At 35.0% G+C, this 20818-nt stretch overlaps 1 protein-coding gene across 5 annotated transcripts in view; it reads right to left on the bottom strand.

Moving 5' to 3' along the window:
- The window catches only part of CACNA2D1 (calcium voltage-gated channel auxiliary subunit alpha2delta 1), a 513972-nt gene that overhangs the window by 5911 nt on the left and 487243 nt on the right, over positions 1–20818 (bottom strand). For 4 of the 5 annotated variants that reach the window (XM_061165136.1, XM_061165138.1, XM_061165137.1 and 1 more), the window contains 6 exons: positions 19828–19980; positions 19691–19743; positions 18035–18090; positions 17515–17644; positions 15409–15518; positions 14205–14287 (listed from right to left, as the gene is read on the bottom strand). In XM_061165136.1, coding sequence (XP_061021119.1) covers positions 14205–14287; positions 15409–15518; positions 17515–17644; positions 18035–18090; positions 19691–19743; positions 19828–19980 — 585 coding nt within the window. Of the gene's footprint in view, positions 1–5692; positions 6216–14204; positions 14288–15408; positions 15519–17514; positions 17645–18034; positions 18091–19690; positions 19744–19827; positions 19981–20818 lie in introns of those variants that run through there. The other variant, XM_061165139.1, reaches the window with a different exon arrangement.

Genomic DNA, 20818 nt, shown 5'->3' with positions numbered 1-20818 from the left:
GTCATTACCAAAACCAGTGCCAAGGAGATTACTCCCTGTATTTTCTCCTAGATTTATTATGGTTTCAGGTCTTCAAATCATTAGTCCATTTTGAGTTGATTTTTGTGAATGGTGTTAAGATAGTTGTCCAGTTTTATTCTTCTACATATGGCTGTTCATTTTTCCTATTACTTCAGTTGTTTAATATAGTTTCAAATCAAGATGTATCATGCATCCAACTTTTCCCTTCAAGATTGCTTTGGATATTTGGGTGTTCTGTAGTTCATATATATATTTTAGGATTGTTCTAATTCTGTGAAAAATGTCATTGAAATTTTGATGGTGATTGCATGGAATTTATGAATTACTTTGGGTGGTACAGACGTTTTAACAATTCTTCTAATCTATGAGTTCTGAATATCTTCCATTTATTTCTTTCATCTCTGCCTTATAGTTTTCAAAATATAGGTCTTTCACTTCCTTGGTTAAAATTATTCTTACATATTTTATTCATTTTGATCCAATTCTAAGTGGAATTACTTTCTTAATTTCTCTAAGAGTTGATTATTATTATACAGAAATGGAAATGTTCTTTGTACAATAATTTTATATTTTGCATTTTTACTGAATTTATTAACTCAGTTTCTTGGTTGAGTCTTTAAGACCTCTATATATAATATCATGTAGTCTATAAAGACAGTTTTAATTCTTCCTTTTCAATTTGGATGTCTTTTATTTCTTCATGCCTATTTGCTCTGTGTAGCAATATGTTGAATAAAAGTAGTAAGAGTGGGCATCTATATCTTGTTCCTGATCTTAGAAGAAAAAGCTTTCATCTTTCACGGCTTTCAGTTTCATGTCAGCTGTGGCTTATCATATATGGCCTTTATTATGTTGATACACATTCCCTTTATATCCACTGTTTTGAGAGTTATCATAAACGGGTGTTGAATTTTGTTGAATGCTTTTTCTGCATCTAGTAAGATGATCATATGATTTTTAGCCTTCATTTTGCTAATGTGTGTATCACATCAATTGATTTTGTGGTTTGTGAACAATCACTGCATTCCAGGAACAAACCCCACTTGATCATGGTGTATGACCCTTTTAAAGTATTGTTGAATTAATTTGATAATGTTGAGAATTTTTTCATCTGTTTTCATCAAGTATATTGACTTGCAATTTTCTTGTAGTGCCCTTGTCTGGTTTTGGTATCATGGTAATAAGACTGGCTTTGTAAAAATGAATTAGGAAGTATTCATTTCTCTTCTTACTTTTTGGGAGTTTGGAAGGGACAGGTATTAATTGTTCTTTGAATGTTTGGTAGAATTCACCAGTGAGGCCATCTGTTTGTGGACTTTGTTGGAAGGTTTTTGATAACTGATTCAATCTTCTTACTAGTAGCTGGTCTGTTTAGATTTTCTATTTCTCCATGAATGAGTCTTGATATGTTGTATGTTTCTAAAAAATTATCCATTTCTTCAAGGCTGTTGGATTTGTTTGCAATTTTTAAATTGTATTATTATTTCTCCCTTTGTCTGTTAATATTTGCTTTATATATTTAGGTGGTCCTATGTTGGGTGCATAAATATTTACAAATGTTTATATCCTTTTGTTAGATTGACTCCTTTATTATTATGTAATGATCATGATTGTCTCTTACTACAGTTTTTGTATTAAAGCCTATTTTGTCTATGTATATACCTACCCCAGCTTTCTTCTGGGTTCTATTTGTATGGAATATCTTCTTCCATTTCAGTCTGTGAATGTCTGTAAAGTTGAAATGGGACTCTATAGTTATTATAACTGTTATAAATATAACATGTTTATTTAAACCTCATAATATTTAGTGCTATATATGCAATAAGTTATAACATTTTACTGACTTATTTTGAGACTTAAGTTCAAATGCATTCTAAAACTCTCTTTCCTCCATGTTCTATGCTTTTGATTTAACAATTTACATATTTTTAGTCTGTGTAACCATTGATTATTGTACGATAGTTGTTATTTTTGCTATATTTGTCTAGGTGATTAACCCAGTCATTACAATATTAGATTATTCTGAATTTGACTATTTTTACCAGAGATGTATACTTTGATATGTTTTCCTATTATTAATTAGTGCTGTTTTGTTTCATTTTAAAGGAGTGCCTTTAACATTTCTTATAAGGTCAGTCTAGTGGTAATGAACTCCAGTGTTCGCTTGTCTACAACTCTTTATTTATCTTTCGAATTGGAAGGACAGTTTTACTAGATAAGAGTCTTTTTGTTTGGTAGGTTTTCTTCTTTCAGTACTTTACATACATCATGCCACTCACATCAGGCCCGCGCATTTTGGTGGAAAGATACTGGTAGCCTTAAATGTCTCTTTGTATGTAACAAGATGTTTTTCTTGCTGCTTTTAAGATTCTCTCCTTATCATTTACTTTAAAATTTTTTAATATTTATTTTATATTATAGTTGATACACATTGTCATGTCAGTTTCAGGTACGGCAGGTACAGTTTCATTTATACATAGACATATATCTACTTTTTGGGATTATCTTCTTATATAGCTTATTATAGAGATGTTGAATGACGTTTCCTGTGGTTTACAGTAGATCTTTGTTGATTATCTATTGTAGATATAATAGTGTGTATATGTTAATCCGAATCCCAAAATGTATACCTCCCCTGACATTTCCCTTTTGGTAACCAGAAGTTTGTTTCTGAAGTCTGTGGATCTGTTCCTGTTTTGTAAATAAGTTCATTTGTACCATATTTTTAAATTCCACATGTAAGTGATATCATATGCTATTTGTCTTTGTCTGTCACTTACTTCTAGTGTGATTATCTCTAAATCCATCCATGATGTTGCTGCAAATGGCAATATTTTGTTCTTTAATGGCCAAATAATATTCTGTTGCATATATGTACCACAGTTTCTTTATCCATTCCTCTCATGATTGACATGTAGGTTGCTTTAGTGTTCTGTCTATTGTAGACAGTGCGGTGATGAACACTGGGGTGTATGTCTCTTTTCCAATTATAGTTTTCTCCAGATGCATGCCCAAGACTGGGAGTGCTAGATCATATACTAACTCTATTTTTAGCTTTTAAGGAACCTCTATATTGTTCTCCATAGTGGCTACATTTCCAGCAACAATGTAGGAAGGGTCCCTCTCCCGTGCACCCAGTTTTCATTGTTTGTGGACATATTATGGCAGTTGTTCTGATTGGTGCAAGGTGACACCTCATTATAGTTTTTATTTCAATTTCTCTAGTAATTAGTGAGGTTGAGCATCTTTTCATGTGTATGTTTTATTTATTTATAATTAGTTTTTATTAGTGTATAGTTGATTTGCATCATTGTTGGTTTTCTCTGGATAGCAAAGTGAATCAGTTATATGTGTGCGTCTGTGTGTGTGTGTGTATAGACAGATTCTTTTCCCATGTAGGTCATTACAGATTATTTAAAAGAGTTCACTGAGCAAATAGGTTTTTATAAATTATTATGAGTAATTTATATTTATATAAATTGTTATATAATTATATAATAATAAGTATAAATTATTTTACATACAGTAGTCTGTATATGTTATTCCCAATCTCCTAATTCACCCCTCCTGCCCCCCTTTTCCCCCTTAATAACCATGTTTGTTTTCTATATCTGTAACTCTATTTTTCTTTTGTAAATAGGTTCATTTGTACCATTTTTTTAGATCCCACATATCATCTGTATGTCTTTGGAGAAATTTAGATCTTCTGTCCATTTTTGATTGGATTGCTTTTTGATATTGAGCTGCATGACTTATTTGCATGTTTTGGAGAGTAATCCCTTGCCAGTCGATTCATTTGCAAGTATTTTCTCCAATTGTGTGGACTGTCTTCTCATTTTGTTTATGATTTCCTTTGCCGTGAAAAAACTCTTGAGTTTAATTAGGTTCTATTTGTTTGTTTTCATTTGCATTACTCTAGGAGGCTGATCCAAAAAGATAGTGCTGTGACTTATGTCAAAGAGTATTCTGCCTGTGTTTTCCTCTAAGAGTTTTATAGTATCTGTTTTTTTTTTTTTTTATAATTTATTTATTTTTTCAGTGGGTTTTGTCATACATTGACATGAATCAGCAATAGATTTACACGTATTAGTATCTGGTTTTATAATTAGGTCTTTAATCCATTTTGAGTCTATTTTTGTGTGTGGTATTAATGTTCTAGTTTCTTTCTTTCACATGATCTGTCCAGTGTTCCCAGCACCACTTGTTGAAGAGACTGTCTTTTCTTCATCATAGATTTACCAGAGATTGTCTTGCCACCTTTGTCATAGATTTACTCTTGATAATTTAGAGACCCATACAAAGACACATTAATTAAAATATATTTGAAATAAACCACTGTGTAAATTTAAGGTGTACATGTTAATTTGATAATTTATGTACTGTAATATAATTGCCATTGTAGTGATAATTAGCACCTCTATTGTATTACATAACTGTCTTTTTTTTTTAGTAGTTAGAATAATTCATTTATTAGTCTCTTAGCAAGTTTGATGACTATAGGAGTTTTCTATACTCAGGGTACTGTGCATTAGCTCTCTAGAGCTTATTTACTACTTGTTCTAAGATTGTACCCTTGAACAACATCTGTCTTATCCCCTACCCCCTATTCCATGGTAAGCACCATTTATTCTCTGTTTTTTGAGTTTGGCTTTTAGATTTTACACACAGTACTTGTTTTTCTTATTTAGTATAATATGCCCAAAGTCCACGCATGTTGCTGCAGATGGCAGTTTGCAGTTTCTCGTGGCTGAAAAATATAATACTGTGTGCCTATATGCACATATAAGCATAAATTCCACCTCTTGTTTATCTGTTCACTGGTTTACGGACATCTACGTTATCCTCATAACTTCTTGACCATTGTGAATAATGCTACAATGAATGTGGAGTATGGCTATTGCCTCAAAATCCTGTTTTCATGTCTTTTGCATATATACCCAGAAATAGAATTGATGGATCATAATGGTAGATTTATTTTTATTTGAGGAACCTCCATATTGGTAGCAACAATTTACATTTCAACCAACAGTATATAAATGTTCCCTTTTAGTCATATCTCACCAATACCTGTTGTCTCTCATCTTCTTGATGAAATCCATTCCAACAGGTGTGAGATGACAGCTCACTATAGTCTTGTGTTTCCTTGAAAAAAGGTTTATTTAGTTTTTCTGCCTGTTTGTTAGTTAGATTATTTTGTTTTTGAGTTTGATGAGTTTTTTATATATTTTGGATTTTGGATATAAAACCCCTTATCTGATACATGGTTTGCAAATTTTTTCTTGAAATCTGTTGTTTTTTCATCTTGTCAGTTGTTGCTTTTGCTGTGGAGAAGCATTCGAGTTTGATGTAGTCCCATTTGCTTATTTTTGCTTTTACTGTATGTACTTTTGGTGTTATATCCAAATAACATTGCCAAAACAATGTTGAGGAGCTTCCTATGTTTCTACTAAGTTTTATAGACATTAGGCTTTATGTTTAAATCTGTTATCCATTTTGAGTTAATTTTTGTGAATGGTGTTAAGATAAGGGTCCAATTTCATTGTTCTGCATGTGTTTATCTCATCTCCCCATCATCATTTGTCAAAGAGGCTATTATTTCCCATTGGGTGTTCTTGGCTCCATGATCAAATATTAGTTGACAGTGTATGCAGGGATTTAATTCTGGGCTCTGTTCTGTTGGTCTCTGTCCATTTTTATGCCGCTACCATACCTTTTAAAATAATGTATTATTAAAAAAAATAAAAATAATGTATTATTACTGTAGCTTTGTAGTACAGTCAAAAACAGGACATATGACACCTCTTATTTTTTCTGAGAAATGCTTTGACTATTTGCAGACTTTGTCATTTCATATAAATTTTGAGATTTTTTTTTTCTGTTTCTGTAAAGAATGCCATTGGTATTTTGATGGAGATTGTGTTGAATCTACAGTTGACTTGGAGTAGTATAGATATTATAACAATATCAATCTTATGATCAGTTAACATGGGATGTCTTTCCATCTGTTTGTGTTGGCTTCAGTTCCTTTCAGGAAAGTCTTGTAGTTTTAATTTAATAGAGAACTTTTGTTTTGTTGGTTAAAGTTATTTCCAGATATTTCATTGTTTTTGATGATATTGTGAATGTGACAGTTTCAGATGCTTCATCTTTAGTATATAGAAATACAACTGATTTTTATATGTTGACTTTAGAGCCTGAAATTTAATAAAATTGTTGATTAGTGACAGCAGTTTTTGGCAGTAGTTTTTATATACAGAATCGTAACATATGCACATAATGACAGTTTTACCTCTTCCTTCACTATGAATTTGGAGGTATTTCCTCTTCCTTACTTGGTTTGGGTGTTATTTGGATACCTCTTATCTGTAACTCTCTAGGCTTCCTAGATTTGGATAGTGTTTCTTTTCTCAGGTTAGGAAAGTTTTCAATCATTTCTTCAGTTTTCTACCTGTGTCTGCCTTTCTTTTCCTTCTGGGACACTAGAATGTGAATTTCAGTCTACTTGATGTGTCTCATAAGTTGCTTTAGCTATCTATCTTCACTTTCTTTATTCTCTTGGTTCCTGATGGAATGAATCACTGCTCTGTCTGTGAGTTTACTGATACTTTCTTCCACTTCATCTAGTCTGCTATTTGAACTCCTCTCTATTGGCCTTTTCAGTATAGTTACTATATTCGTCAGCTCTGTGACATTTGTTTGGTACTTTCTTGTATATTCTTTGCTGAAATTCTCAGTTCATGCATTCTTCTCCTGATATGGTGACTATTTTTATGACCATATCTTGAACTCTTCCTCATGTCAGTCACTCTTCTCTGTATCATTAAGGTCTGTTTGTGGAGTTCTTTTTCTTTTAAAACATATTTTTCAGTTTCTTCACTTTCCTTGACACCCTATGTTGTGGTTTTCCCTTTGGATCCCAGTAGTTGAGGGTGTGCTAACATCTGTCAGTGTCCCAGTGGGGTAGATCTCAGTCAGCACCAGAAACAGGCTGATTGGAGGCTGGATCCTCAGGCAGCAGCTTCCAACATATGCAAAAACACCTCTTTCAGGGAAAGACTGAGGGATGGGCACTTCTGTCTGCTCCCTCTGTGCTGAATTCTAAGGGGATAGGCATTTGAGAATTATTTGTTTGCTATGGTTCTAGGTCCTTTGGTGGATGTGAACGCAAGCCCTGCTGGCTCTCAGAGCCAAGTGACAAAAGGGTGTGTCCTTTGGGAAGCTACCTCAAAAGCCAAGGTGCCAGATGGGATCACAAGCTTCTTTTAGGAAGATACCATTGACCTAGAGTGAGTCAGAGGGTCAATGGGCATAGTCTACCCCTTTGCCTGTCTCCAGGGAGTCTTAAAGTGAGTCCCTAAACGTGAGCTAAACTAGAAGCCTTCAGTTCAGTTCAGTCACTCAGTCATGTCCGACTCTTTGCGACCCCATGAATTGCAGCACACCAGGCCTCCCTGTCCATCACCAACTCCCGGAGTTGACTCAAACTCACGCCCATCGAGTCTGTGATGCCATCCAGCCATCTCATCCTCTGTTGTCCCCTCCTCCTCCTGCCCCCAATCCCTCCCAGCATCAGGGTCTTTTCCAATGAGTCAACTCTTCGCATGAGGTGGCCAAAGTATTGGAGCTTCAGCTTCAGCATCAGTCCTTCCAATGAATACCCAGGACTGATCTCCTTTAGAATGGACTGGTTGGATCTCCTTGCAGTCCAAGGGACTCTCAAGAGTCTTTTCCAACACCACAGTTCAAAAGCATCAATTCTGCACTCAGCTTTCTTCACAGTCCAACTCACATCCATACATGACCACGGGAAAAACCACAGCCTTGACTAGACGGACCTTTGTTGGCAAAGTAATGTCTCTGCTTTTTAATATGCTGTCTAGGTTGGTCATAACTTTCCTTCCAAGGAGTAAGCGTCTTTTAATTTCATGGCTGCAATCACCATCTGCAGTGATTTTGGAGCCCAAAAAAATAAAGTCTAACACTGTTTCCACTGTCTCCCCCTCTATTTCCCATGAGGTGATGGGACCAGATGCCATGATCTTAGTTTTCTGAATGTTAAGATTTAAGCCAACTTTTTCACTCTTCTCTTTCACTTTCATCAGCCTTACTTGCAGGCAAATCTTTTAAAGTATGCAAATAGCCTCTCTAAGGGAAAGGTTGGGAGAAGTGCATTTCTCTCTGCTCCCTCTTCTGAACTTTGGAAGGAGAGCCACAGGGAGTCCTTGCAAATCTGTTAAAAATTGTTTCTTTGTAGCTATAGTCTTGTCTGTCTTATGGACACAAGGCCCATTAGGCTTTCAAAGCTAGAAGTTTTGGGGGCCCATCCCTCAGGTTAGAGTCTTAAAAGTTGGGGTGCAGAGAAGTTGTTGTACATATATACATTGATTCCATCGCTCAGCCATGAAAAGAAAACTGAGTAAAGTAAACCAGAAAGAGGAAAACAATGATCTTACATTGATGCATATATAAGGAATCTATAAAAAGGGTACCAATGAACCTATTTTCAGGGCAGAAATAGAGACGCAGATGTAGAGAATGGACTTGAGGATACAATGGAGGAAGGAGAAGGTGGGGTGAATGGAGAGAGTAGCAGCGACATATACAGTATTATGTGTACAATAGAGAACTGATGGGAAGCTGCCGCATGGGGAGCTCCGCCCATGCTCCGCGCTGACCTAGACGGTGAGGCGGGCGCGAGAGGGACGAGGAGATATACGTATATTTATGGCTGATTCATGTTGTTGCACAGGAGAAACTAACGACATTGTAAAGCAATTATCCTCCAACTAAAAATAATTTTAAAAATTAAAAAAAAAAATTGGGCTGTTAGAAGTTCAACCTAAACCCTGCACTGCTCAGGTCGAAGCTGTGAGTTCCTTTCTAATTGTATGTAATTGTATGTTGCTGGGCCAGGTGAGTGGTTTATGGAGACCATGTTCCTCAGCTTTTCTTACTCATTTGCATGTGTATTACATTCACTCAGTTCATAAGAGTTGCTCATCTACTTTCTACATTTCTCTCAGAGGGTATTGCTCTTTTCATAGCTGTAGGTTTGGTAGGACTGTGGGTTAAGGGTGAATTTTAAGTCTCCTCTGTCACCATCTTGGACCAGAAACTCAATAACTCACGCTTCTAAACTTTTACCCCTGAATGCTCCTCTGAGCTCCACATGCATTGAGCACTATCACCTCTCCTTTTGATTCTCAGAAACATCTTAAACTTGCCCCTAAATATTATTTTTCTGAATGATATTTCTAGGAGTAATGAAGCAGGTCAAAGACAACAGATCATCTGTGAGTCTTCCTTTTTTCAAATCTAATCTATTAGCCTGTCCTCTTAACTCTAGTTTCAAAATATATCCCCAGACCTACTACTTACTATGTCATGTCCAGGTTACTGTTACTTCCGGCCTACCCTCTTGCAAAAGCTGCCTCCCTTGATTCTCTGCTTCCATTCTGGCTCTTTAATAATTTTCTCTCCAAAAAGTAGCCTTCTTAAAACCAAACCCTTTCATGCCCTTCTTGAAATTTCTCAGAACAAAATCCAAATTTCTTATAAAGGCCTACAAAGCCTTATGTGGTGTGCAGCTTGGCTGCCTCTCCATCTTCATCTTCCTCTATTCCTCCCCGCTTCACATTGCTCCAATAACACTAACTTTCTCTGCAACAGATAAAGGTATTTGTTTTCTTAGGACCTTTGCATTTCCTTTTCTCTTTGTCTTTCCCTCCACGTAGATTAACCAGGTGAAAAAACAGGATGCTGAATTGCATGTGAATTTGAGATAAAAAATTACATTTTAGTATAAATGTATCTTAAGTATCTCAGGCATATAACAGTGGCCTGACACGTAGTAGGTGTATGGCAAGTACTTGGTAAATGAGTACTTGTACTCAAATAAAGTAGTGGTTGTTTGATTAGTTAGGAACACTACAAACATAAAATACTAACTTCTAACTTAAAGGCTTAATTGTCACTTTACTAGGAGAGCTTTCCAGTTCTGGTTAAGTATTAATTTGATAGACTACAAAATAAGCAAACATACAAGACCCATTGATGTATTAATGCAGAATACATCTGTATGTTCTAGAAATGTTATGGAAAGAAAAATATTCTTTCTGGCTCTGCTTCCATTGTTTTTATTTTTATATTTCCAATGTTTTTTTTGAGGGGGGGTTAATTTCCTCTGCGTGATGATGAGCTATGTCTGTTTCAGTCTGGGAGGTGGTAGTTCAGATAACTTATTTGGAGTCCCTGAAGTCTGCATGTTGATCCACACTGAAAAATCTGTCCCTTCAGTTTCCTGATCATGTTTTCTCAAATGTTTTGCATGGGCAACCACATATACCAAGACTTGAAATTATTATATGAAAATAAATTATGAGATACGTTCTAAAAACATTCTAAATCACAAATGCATAGATGTGGGAGAAACCTCAGCATTTTTTTTTCCTATTTTAAAGAGACCAAAATCCCACTAACACCATAACCAGATAAATCAGTCTGATTTTTAAAGGTTAGTGGAGTAGATAACAGACTGGTACCTTGTTTCAGCTTTAAATGGTAAAGGAATAGAGTGCCAAAATTATTTACATATATTTTAAGATATGAAAGTAATTTTAATTTCCTTCTAGGGACCTGTCTCAAAATACCCTGAGTAAAGATAACAACTAAGAATCCCTCACTCCTTTTTTTTTTCTGTCCCATTACTACTCAAGGAAAAAAAATATCTAACCATGTTCTTGCCCTGAGGCTTACTTTTTAAGACCAGATATACCAGTAAGTAAAAATCTCTCCATTTTTCTCTTGTTAGACAAGTATTACTTAACTCTTACTCTTCCTTTCTTTCCCCACCCCGAACCTGGGGTGCAAACAGTAAGAGCTCACTGTGAGTGTATACTTGATAGTGTCTGACTCTTTGCAACACTATGGATTGCAGCCTGCCAGGCTCCTCTGTCCATGGGATTTTCCTGTTCAGAAAACTGGAGTGGCTTCCCATTTCCTCCTCCAGGGAGTAAAGAGCTCAAATCATTGGTAAAAAGCATCCACCAAATAATAACTAACTCTGGAATTTAGATAGGTCTATACTTACATCACCCACAGCAGCTTCAAAGAAAATGCATATTTAAAATTATTTACGCAGGTAGATACTACACATAACTCTCTTAATAGGAATAAGATCCCTAACAAAGCATTCCCTACATAGCACCTTAATACACTTACCACATTCAGTCATGAGGTAGGTTTAATGTATGTGTATGTATACACACACATTTATTCTACATATTCATTTTTTGTGTTGTCAATAACATGTATTTACCAATTATGTTTGCATAAAATAATGAACTTCCTCAAGAGTACATGTTACTGATTTGCTTTGATTTTCTTTGCCACTTAAATCTTCAAAAGCATTACTTTATTATCCTAGAACATTTTAACACTCCCTCTGCTATTCCACTTTTCTCTCCTTCTCACTCTTCAGTAATGGCCACATCTCCATCTAGTGGTTTCCTAACCAAAGACTACCTGGACAGCAATGAAGAAAGAACATAACAAATGCTGTCTAGTTACAACATTCAGGATTCCAAAACATCAAAAAAGAATAGAAAATGTAATGGAACTCTGACTATAAACTCAGGCCCTAAAATATCTATTCAGTCATACTGAGTATGTAATTCAGAAATTTGTCAGAGAATAACAAATAATGATAATCCTAGCCTAGATAATGTAAATAATATTAGGTAAAATTAACTTAGAAATTAGAAGCACTTACTGATGTTCTTACTGAAATATTTTAGTATCACTATCTAAGAAATGCTGTTTAGACAATATCCATTTACATAGGAAGGGAAAAATTAGGATAATGAGCTTAGAAGGTACTGAATAATGCTTGTTAAAACTGAAATATTTCATTACTTGTATGTTAGCAACTTTTGAAACAAAACTTATGACCATCTCTAATAATTGTCCTTAGAGTATTTCTCTTAAGTAAAAGTAAGACATCATGAAGAATGTATACTTTTTTTCCACATTGACTTAACCTTTAGTAAAATCTTAAGAAACATTTCTAGGCAAGAATACTGGAGTGGGGTGCCATTCCCTTCTCCAGGGGATCTTCCCAGAAGAGACATTACTAATTTTTAACTAAATATAGGAAACTGATATCCTCTATTCAGGATTAGAAACATGTAATTTTGAACGTTGTTATTTACAAAACATTACTACTGGCATTTTAATAACCTGGCTTCAGGATATTTATTGTAGTGGACTTAGGGATATGGATTACTTTTTTAAAATTTCAAGCCAAACACAAAACAAAGAAAAATTAGAGAAAGTGACTGACCATCCACACCACATGAAAACTTGCAGTAAAATGAAGATAGGAGCTGACATCATGGTACAGGCACGACTCGTTGTGCATATAAGTTGATCCTATTAATAACGGGCAAAGTAGCAATACAGGAAAAGGAAAGAAAACACAGAAAAGAAGACATACAAGATGAGATTTCATGCAATTTGCTGGCAGTCAGCAGTTTACGTGAGCCTCCACTCAGAGCAGATTCACAGTGACCATCGCAAATAAGCATTATCAAAATATTCCAGTGCTAAAAAAACACAAGACATTATTAGCACATTAAGCTACTGAGCAAGAGTTGTACTTTCACACACAATCCATTTTACAATTTATGGGAACGTTAATATTGGAAATTTCTCTCTTTGTAAAATCTTTTTGTTGTGATCAAAAAATAGTTTCCAATGGTGAAGATATTTGGGGTAACAGGTTTTTATATGATCTTGGAAGTGCACCTGAGTAAATTTAATCTGTCTTTGGTGACAGATAGTTGATGAGTGAAGTTTCCCTAATGAGTGACACTAGCCTTGGGTCCAAAAATAACATTCTGTGGGTAATAATTTGACGTGGCAAACTCCTTAAGGTCGAGTAGACAGAACAAAAGAGTCCTCATATCTGGGTCTTACTTAAGCCTCACTGTAAAAAAGAAAAAAGTCAAACAGCTCTAACTTTGAATCAGTTTTCCCCTTCAAAGAGGAACTGATCAACAGTCCTTATGGAGGTAAAAGGATTTAGTGGCTAAAACAGTTTGCGTTTTCACCCTTATTCCCCATCACTAATTTTACTTCTCTGCTCCGCTTCTAATCTGTATTATCTACTTGCATAATATGTATCTATGGAAATTCTTATTCTTTTCTGAAACAAATATGGTTGTGTGTATTTGAGTAAATAAGAAAGAAATCAGTTCTAAATAAATAGCTTCTAGAAATGCACATTGCTGAATCAATGATATGACATATTTTTAGAATAAGCAATTCCGAAGATGATAATGCTTTGTTTGCAAACCTTCATGCAAGAGGCATGAAGACTGGAGAATTGAGAAATATTAAAGTTTAGTTTTTATAAGTAGTGAGCACCTTTTATACGGGGTTTGATTCAGAATAAAGCTTATTAAAAAGTTAAAATAATTTGAAAAGTATAAAGCTACTTATATATACAGTAGTCTGAATAGTGTTTATGAAAGGAAGACAGCTAACCTATAGGAAAAGGACTACTCATCTCAGATAACATACATTAAACATGGTGTGTAAAATTTTATCAACTTAATCCTGTGTTACTAACCTTGTCTAATTTCAAACAATATAAAAAGTAATTAAGAAAAATAATACAAAGCTAATAGGTGATAGAATTAGAAACCAAGTAGAAAAGTAGAATTACCAAATAAGGGGACAACAGCAATTTAACACGTTTTTAAATATACTAAATCTTCATTCAGTATGTTTACTATATATTTACAGTATTTTTACTAAACAAATTAATAAAATACTATAATAAAAACATATCTTCAAGATTGGAATATAAATGAAGGTAAGCAACTCATACTATTAGTCATATTTACTGTCAGTTACTATTTATTAGAAAGCCTTTAAAATCATTAGATTTATCATCTTGGAACATTAGTAAACTGACATTGTGTTTGAAAGTACAATTTCTGTGGAAAGGACAGATAGATAGAAGAAGCAACTGTTAAGCTTATGCTAACCATGAAAAAATACTGAAATGAAAAATCTATATATCAGCAAGTATGTCATGTTAATGAGAAATTCTATGGTTAAGACATTATGTTGGAATTAAAACTGTAATTTGTCCCCTGAAATTCTTTGGATACACTTACCAAGGCATTGTTATCAAAGCAGACATCAGGCCCTTTTCGGTATCTGGGTTGCTTCACCATATCACAAGGATCTGGACCATCAGCTGAAAAAACTTGTTAAGGGATATGAAGTTACTTTTCCCCCCCCACAGAACTGAAAAAATACAATGCCATATATTTGTTTCTCAAAGCAAGCAGGAGAAACCTATGACATTATTTTAGTACCATACACTACTATAGGATTTAAGGAACTAAACTGCCACAAATTTTCTTTTGTTAGCCTAGGGACTGTGTGAAGAGATCAACTTCTTATCTGCACTGTACACAGCAAGGTTGCTGGCACAAGGAAGTACTCTGTAAATATTTGTAGAATATAAGTGGTTGAGATGTGCAAATGACGCACCTGTGAGAGAGAGTCACTCACATAAGACCATAACCGAGGACCTTGGCGCCTCTATTTAGCAAGACAGAAACAGAAACTAGTTCTAGTAATAAACGGCAGCTCCAAACAGAACATATGGGAGGACTATCTTCCCAGAAATAGCAAAAACCAGGGGCAGTCTACCAAAATTCGGCCTGTAACTCTTGAATAGTCACTGCATTGTTATTTAGCATATTTACCCACAGAAGTATTCTTACAATTGCTGTCATCGCAGTTGTAGCACATGACAGGACTTACCTTCTTTTAAAGGCTGAATAAATATTCCATGGTGGGTAGAGACCACATAGACTCCATTAATGATGACTGGCTGTTGACAGCTTTCAAGGCACAGCAGGCCCTTTTTCCCTTCTGTCCTACACCTGGGCGGGCTGCCAGGGAAGACAGAGGATGCCCTCACCTGGCACTGTGTGGCGGTTTGGGCCAACAAGCCGCGGAGAGCCCTGGCAGAAACCTAGCATCCTCCCAGCCACCACCAAACCCCAACCGGGCATTCCCTGATGCTCTCCAGCCATTTCAGGGCTACTTGGGGATCTGCATGGCTCTCTCCACAAAGACTCCCCGTGCAAGCGTGAAGCCTCTCGCCTACTCTGAGTGCATGTGGAGCATCATCAGTCTTGACATCCAAGTGAGATTTTGTGTGAGGGGTCCGTGCTGCCTCTGTGAGGTGATCTCAGCGCTCTGTGGTATTTTTCTCTTTCTGGGCACGAACAATGTGATGCAGTTAAAAACGCATGGCTTTAAGATGGAATTGTCATTCCAAACCTCCCCAGTGTGAAAGGATACAAGTCTGCTCTGCTTGTATGAGCAACCGCGTGTCACAGGGACAAGTTCCTTTGCTCTCAACCATTATGAATATTAAGTTGGTGTTCATAAGTTTTTCTACGTGGAAGATTCTGTAGAATGAGTATTATAAAAGATTAGAGAAAAAAATAGTTTTCAAAGACTATTACGTATTAAAAAGAAAGAAAATAAGACCTTTTGAAACAAAGCATCACATGCACAAACAGTAAAACTAAATGAGAATGATTTTTGAAGAGAAAGATTAACATGGACATGTTATCTCTCAAATGAATACTAAAAAATTCCAATAGGAGATGTTTCTTAAGCAATAAACCTCAATGCAAAATAAGTACCAATCTGTTTGTTGAGACTTGGAAGAAATGTTTTATTTTACGTGTTTAAGGAAGTGTGCTATTTATCACTGAAAATGTCCCAGAGTTGCCTTATTTTACAGTGAAGGAAACTAGGAGTGTAAAATGACTCAGCATTTGCCCAAGCTCATGACAGGCTGAAGTCTAGATCAGGCTATTAAACAAACCTTCTGTGAAGATAGAAATGTAGTCCACTTTAACCTATATGGCTAAACAAACACTTGCCACAGGATGCTATATTGAGCACCCGAAATGGTGACTAGTGTTACTGAGGTACAAAATTGTAATATTAATTAGTTGCAATGACTAATGATTAGATGACAGAAATTGCCATCTGTGGCTGGTTACTACTGAATTAGGACAACGCAGGTCCAGACAGAATTAAGGGCTTTGAATTCCATGTAGTGTCTTTTTCCTGTATCTTAAGCTGTTTCTACCTTTCACAGTAAAAATGTAGATCTGTTGTTAAAGAGTAATTGATTTTTCAAGGAAGTGGGGTTTTCTTTTTTCTTAACCTATTTAAGTTGGGACACAAGCATAAAGCAAATCGAAAGTAACCATGGTTCCACTTATTATACAGGTCTTTACATTATAGCTTAACTTAGTCAGTTTTAAAGTATACATTGCTACTCTTGGACATCAATTAATCAAAGACCGAAGACTCTAAACTGATAAAACCACTTAACTTGCCACAGTTCTATTTTCTGAAAGTGATGTCCCGATATGCTAATCTTTAAGCAAGATGGTCTGCTTTTTTCTGATTACATGCCTGACTCCACCCCTTTCCTCTCCTCTGCCTACCCTCCACCTCCTCCTAGGACATGGAGGTTTAATAAAGTAAGTCATAAAATCATACTGACCACATCAATTAAAAATTTGTGCTCGCTGCAGTTAACCCCTTCCTGAAAATACTTAAAAAAAAAAAAAAACTGTTATAAACTTCTTTTCCAAATTCCCTAGCAACCAACTGTTCCTGCCCTGTCACCTGCTCAGATTACCTCACCTCCTCGTATTTCCTCTTCTCTCTGTTAACATTTCTTCTAGAATAAGCTGTCCTCAGTTACTAAAAACAAAGTATTCAAACTCTGTGCCTTCCTGCCCTGTTCTCAGGGATCCTGTGACATAGATTATCCCTTTCCTTTCAAAACTTCAAAAATCTCCACCCTGCCATTTGTTCTTTCTCTCAATACAAATAAAATGAAATTTTCCATTTCTTCCAAAAACTTTTCAAACTATTTTATGGACAGTGATGACTAACACTGACCTTGACTTTAGAAAATATGTTATTAGTTTTTTCAGTTTCAAATCAAAGATAAGTGAATACTACAACTAAAACAATTTCCTACCCAAGGATATGTCTGTTAATGTGTTTAGTAAGTATAATTCTAATCTTATCAAAATTAATATAATTTCTGAAACTATCTCTACATTAGAAAAAATTTAATATGGATTCTTTTAGACAAAATACAAATTCCTTTTTATTCTGCCTAAAGGTGGGTATAATTTTTTTGATTACATAATTACTAAAATAAGTTGAAGGAATTACAACTTATTGAAGTCAGAATTAATGTTAAAAACCTTCAGAGAGACTGAAGATCTGTGGTGTTTTCAACATATATAGTGGTTACTCACATCTCTCATACTCAAATGACAATCTGTTATTTTCTGTAATGATTATAAAAGTGAGTACAATTTCTTAAGGAAACAAGACTAGTCCAGAATTGAAGAAACGAATTACCTGGAACAGTTTCCACAATCTAATACACCACTAAATGATTTACTATCGTTATCGAAAAAATACTGGGTTTGTTCAGTAATGCAACTCTGCTTTGACAGAGAGGCCGTAAAGTCATCATCTTCCATCTCAACTGTGGGGAAAACAAAGACCATTATTATGAGGGGTCTCCCATAGCCTCCATTTCTCAAAGAGCAAAACAAATCAATCAGTATAAGGGCAGGATCCATAATTGGCTAGTTACTCCATGAGGTATAGTGGCAGCTCCAAAATGTACCCAATAACTATCATTAGAATAAATGAATTTGAATACATGACAGCTACAAAACAGAAACCAGTGTGACCTAGGAATGTTCCTAAGGCATTAGGAAAGTTGTGACAAAAAGAATTTAACCTACAAAATGTCAAATGGACGATCTCTCTCTCTCTCTCTCAAATACACACAGACACTCTGAATTTTGAACTCAGCACACCCAAAAAGAAAATTTTAAGTTATTATGATAGCATCTGAGCTATTACATACCTGCCTCAAGAAGTCGTGGAAAGGTCAAACTCAAGAGAAACTGCTGTAGAATAGACCTAAATTTTAAATACAAAAAACTATTGATAAAAAGCTAGGTGTTTTATTTTATAAATTATATCATAAAAACCAGAGTATTTTTGCATGTGCACATAAACATATTTCTTTTTTCATCTTTCTGGAAAAACTGAGAATTGGCAGGCATTTTTATAGAAGTGTTTTTTAAATTATATAAGACATTGTAAATTTCTTTTTGTAAAAGAAGTCATGAAGTCAGTTGTCTTCAGGACCCAGTGAGGGACACATAATGTGTGAAGACACCTAATATAAATCTGAGTGAGGAGAAGTGATAACTAGGGAGAATGTCATCATATTAGTGCATAGTTTTGATATTCAAGATTTTATCCTTATTTTATATATTGAAGCTGTATGGTAGGGAAAAAAATACCACAAAACAAACAAAAATGACTGTGTACTATGGGTTTATTAACTATTAATGTGGCATAAAATAAAATGCATAATGTGGCATTCATGAAATAAAATATACCTATTAAATACAGGACATATGGCACATTCCAGTTTTACAATAAATGACAATTGAGCCAAATATTGGTAAAAACTCATCTGGAACTGAGTTTAGTTAAAACAAAAGCAGGGAGAAGGGAAGGGGGAAGTTGAGGAGGGGGCATTTTCTGGCCAGAAAATAGCATAAAAACAATCAAGTATTTCAGGATGACTATGAGATGTAGAAAACCTTTGTAAAGCCTATCTAAAATAGCATTCTTACAACAGAAAGTACCATTTTTCATAATTTTTAAGAAAAAAATCAGATTTTTAATCTAAAATATTTGCTACTTTAATAAAATGGCATAATCATTTATTTTTTGCTGGGAAAGCCTCAAAATCAAGTGAACATTATATATTAATCTACACTGAATAAAACTTACACAGTACAGTAGGGTAATGACACAAGAGAGAAAGAGGGAGGAAGGGGAGAATGGACCCAGACACAACAGGGGGATTAGTTACGTGACTGACCAGACCCAAACAATGACAAATTTGATCTTCCAGACTTTCCACAGTGCCTCAATAAGCAGTTTAAATGTCTTCTTTTCATTGGTGGCAGGATATAGGTAGAGGGGAAAGTGGGAGGAAGGGTAGAACCGGTGAAAAGAAAGATTTAGATCCATTTCAGGAATACAATGCCTCTAAAATGAGGCCAGCCTTTGTATGAAAAGTGAAGAAGTAGAAAAAGAAGTCATCATGTCATGAATCTGATGGATGAAGACATTTACCGTGGGTATTTAAGACAATAACTAGTCGCTTTTTGTAGATCAATGTGAGGCCTAAAATTTAAGGACTGAGTACAATGTAAACACAAAATATAAATGAAAAGAATTTCAACAGATTCATAGATAAAAGAATCCCCTGAAGAGGCTGAAGTTTGCATAAAGCTATTTTCATAGAAAAAGCTGAATAATTGTAATGGTTTTACACTGATCATTTAAGAAAAAAATATTTATGACTGTTAACAATATGTGCTGTAGGAAATAATGTAGTTCCCATAATAATTATTTAGATGTCTGTATTTTCATCAAATTCTTTCCTCTTTCACAACCCTTTTTTCTCATTACCAAGAAAGCTAACATTTGGACTTACCAGGCAGCAGCAGTGGCCCACCAGCCAATGTGTAAAACGTCGGCTATTGACGGCTATAAAACAGGGTAAGAAAGTGTTACGCTAATGAACACCAAGTGCCCTCTGACACAATGGGAAGGCGAGTGGCTATTACTGACCACGTATGCTGAGCGATGCCCTGCTCCTTGCTTTGGTGCCGCTCCTGGCTCACACACCGACTGATAATCATAAGACTTGTTATAAGCATAAACTGATATATTAACCAAGTGTCTCATCAGACTTGGATCAATCTCTCCAAAAAATCTTCCAATCTGGTACAGAAAAAAATAATTAACATTTGGCTTACCTCTGAAACTTTATTAACACTTGAATCAGTACAAAGAAAAGAAATGGTACAAAGAAACTGAACTAAAACCACTGAGGAGCTTAAAAACAAAAGCAAGTAATAAATGAGTATATGACACTTTGAAAGAACTCCCATGAGATTAGGTGTTCTCATTACTGAATGGCTCCCAATGCTATCTGTGTAAGAAATGGACAGTTTACTATGCACTAAGCCACAATCAAATGAGATAAATGGTGAAATTAGAAAAAGAAACTTGTGGGGACTGTGATGAACTGGATTAGTCCCATCCATAGGGACAACCTCAAACTCTTCAATTCCAACCCATAAATAATGTCATTTAGGAAAACAGTCCAGGACTGAGAGATTTTTTTTTTTGCTTGTTTTTTAAAGAGAAGCCAAATATATCAATTCAGAAGTGGAATTATTTGGCAATTATTTCTACTTTGTTTGAAATGAACCAAAGAGCCTACATTGACAATTGGCAAATTTGGTGTTAGAATCTTCATCTGTTTCAAACCAGTTTGTACTAAGACTCATATTATCAACAGACTAATATGTGAAAATGTTCTAAATTCCTGAGAGATCAAAAATAAAAAAGTTCATATCATATTAAAATCTTTAGCACATAAGTTTTAACAGAAACAGTACCAGAAAGTAAAACTGACTAATAAGTAACAAGAAAACTATCTTTAGGATGTATTTTTTTATGGTTTATATTACATTAAACACTTTGGTTATCAATTTTTATAGTGGTATGGAGGAGTTTCATAATGTTGATCAGGGAAACACACTTTGGAAACTCT

Source organism: Dama dama, chromosome 18, assembly GCF_033118175.1.
Source record: "Dama dama isolate Ldn47 chromosome 18, ASM3311817v1, whole genome shotgun sequence".
NCBI lineage: Eukaryota > Metazoa > Chordata > Mammalia > Artiodactyla > Cervidae > Dama > Dama dama.
Note: the sequence above shows the minus strand (reverse complement) of the source record. Positions and strands in the feature narration are given on the sequence as shown.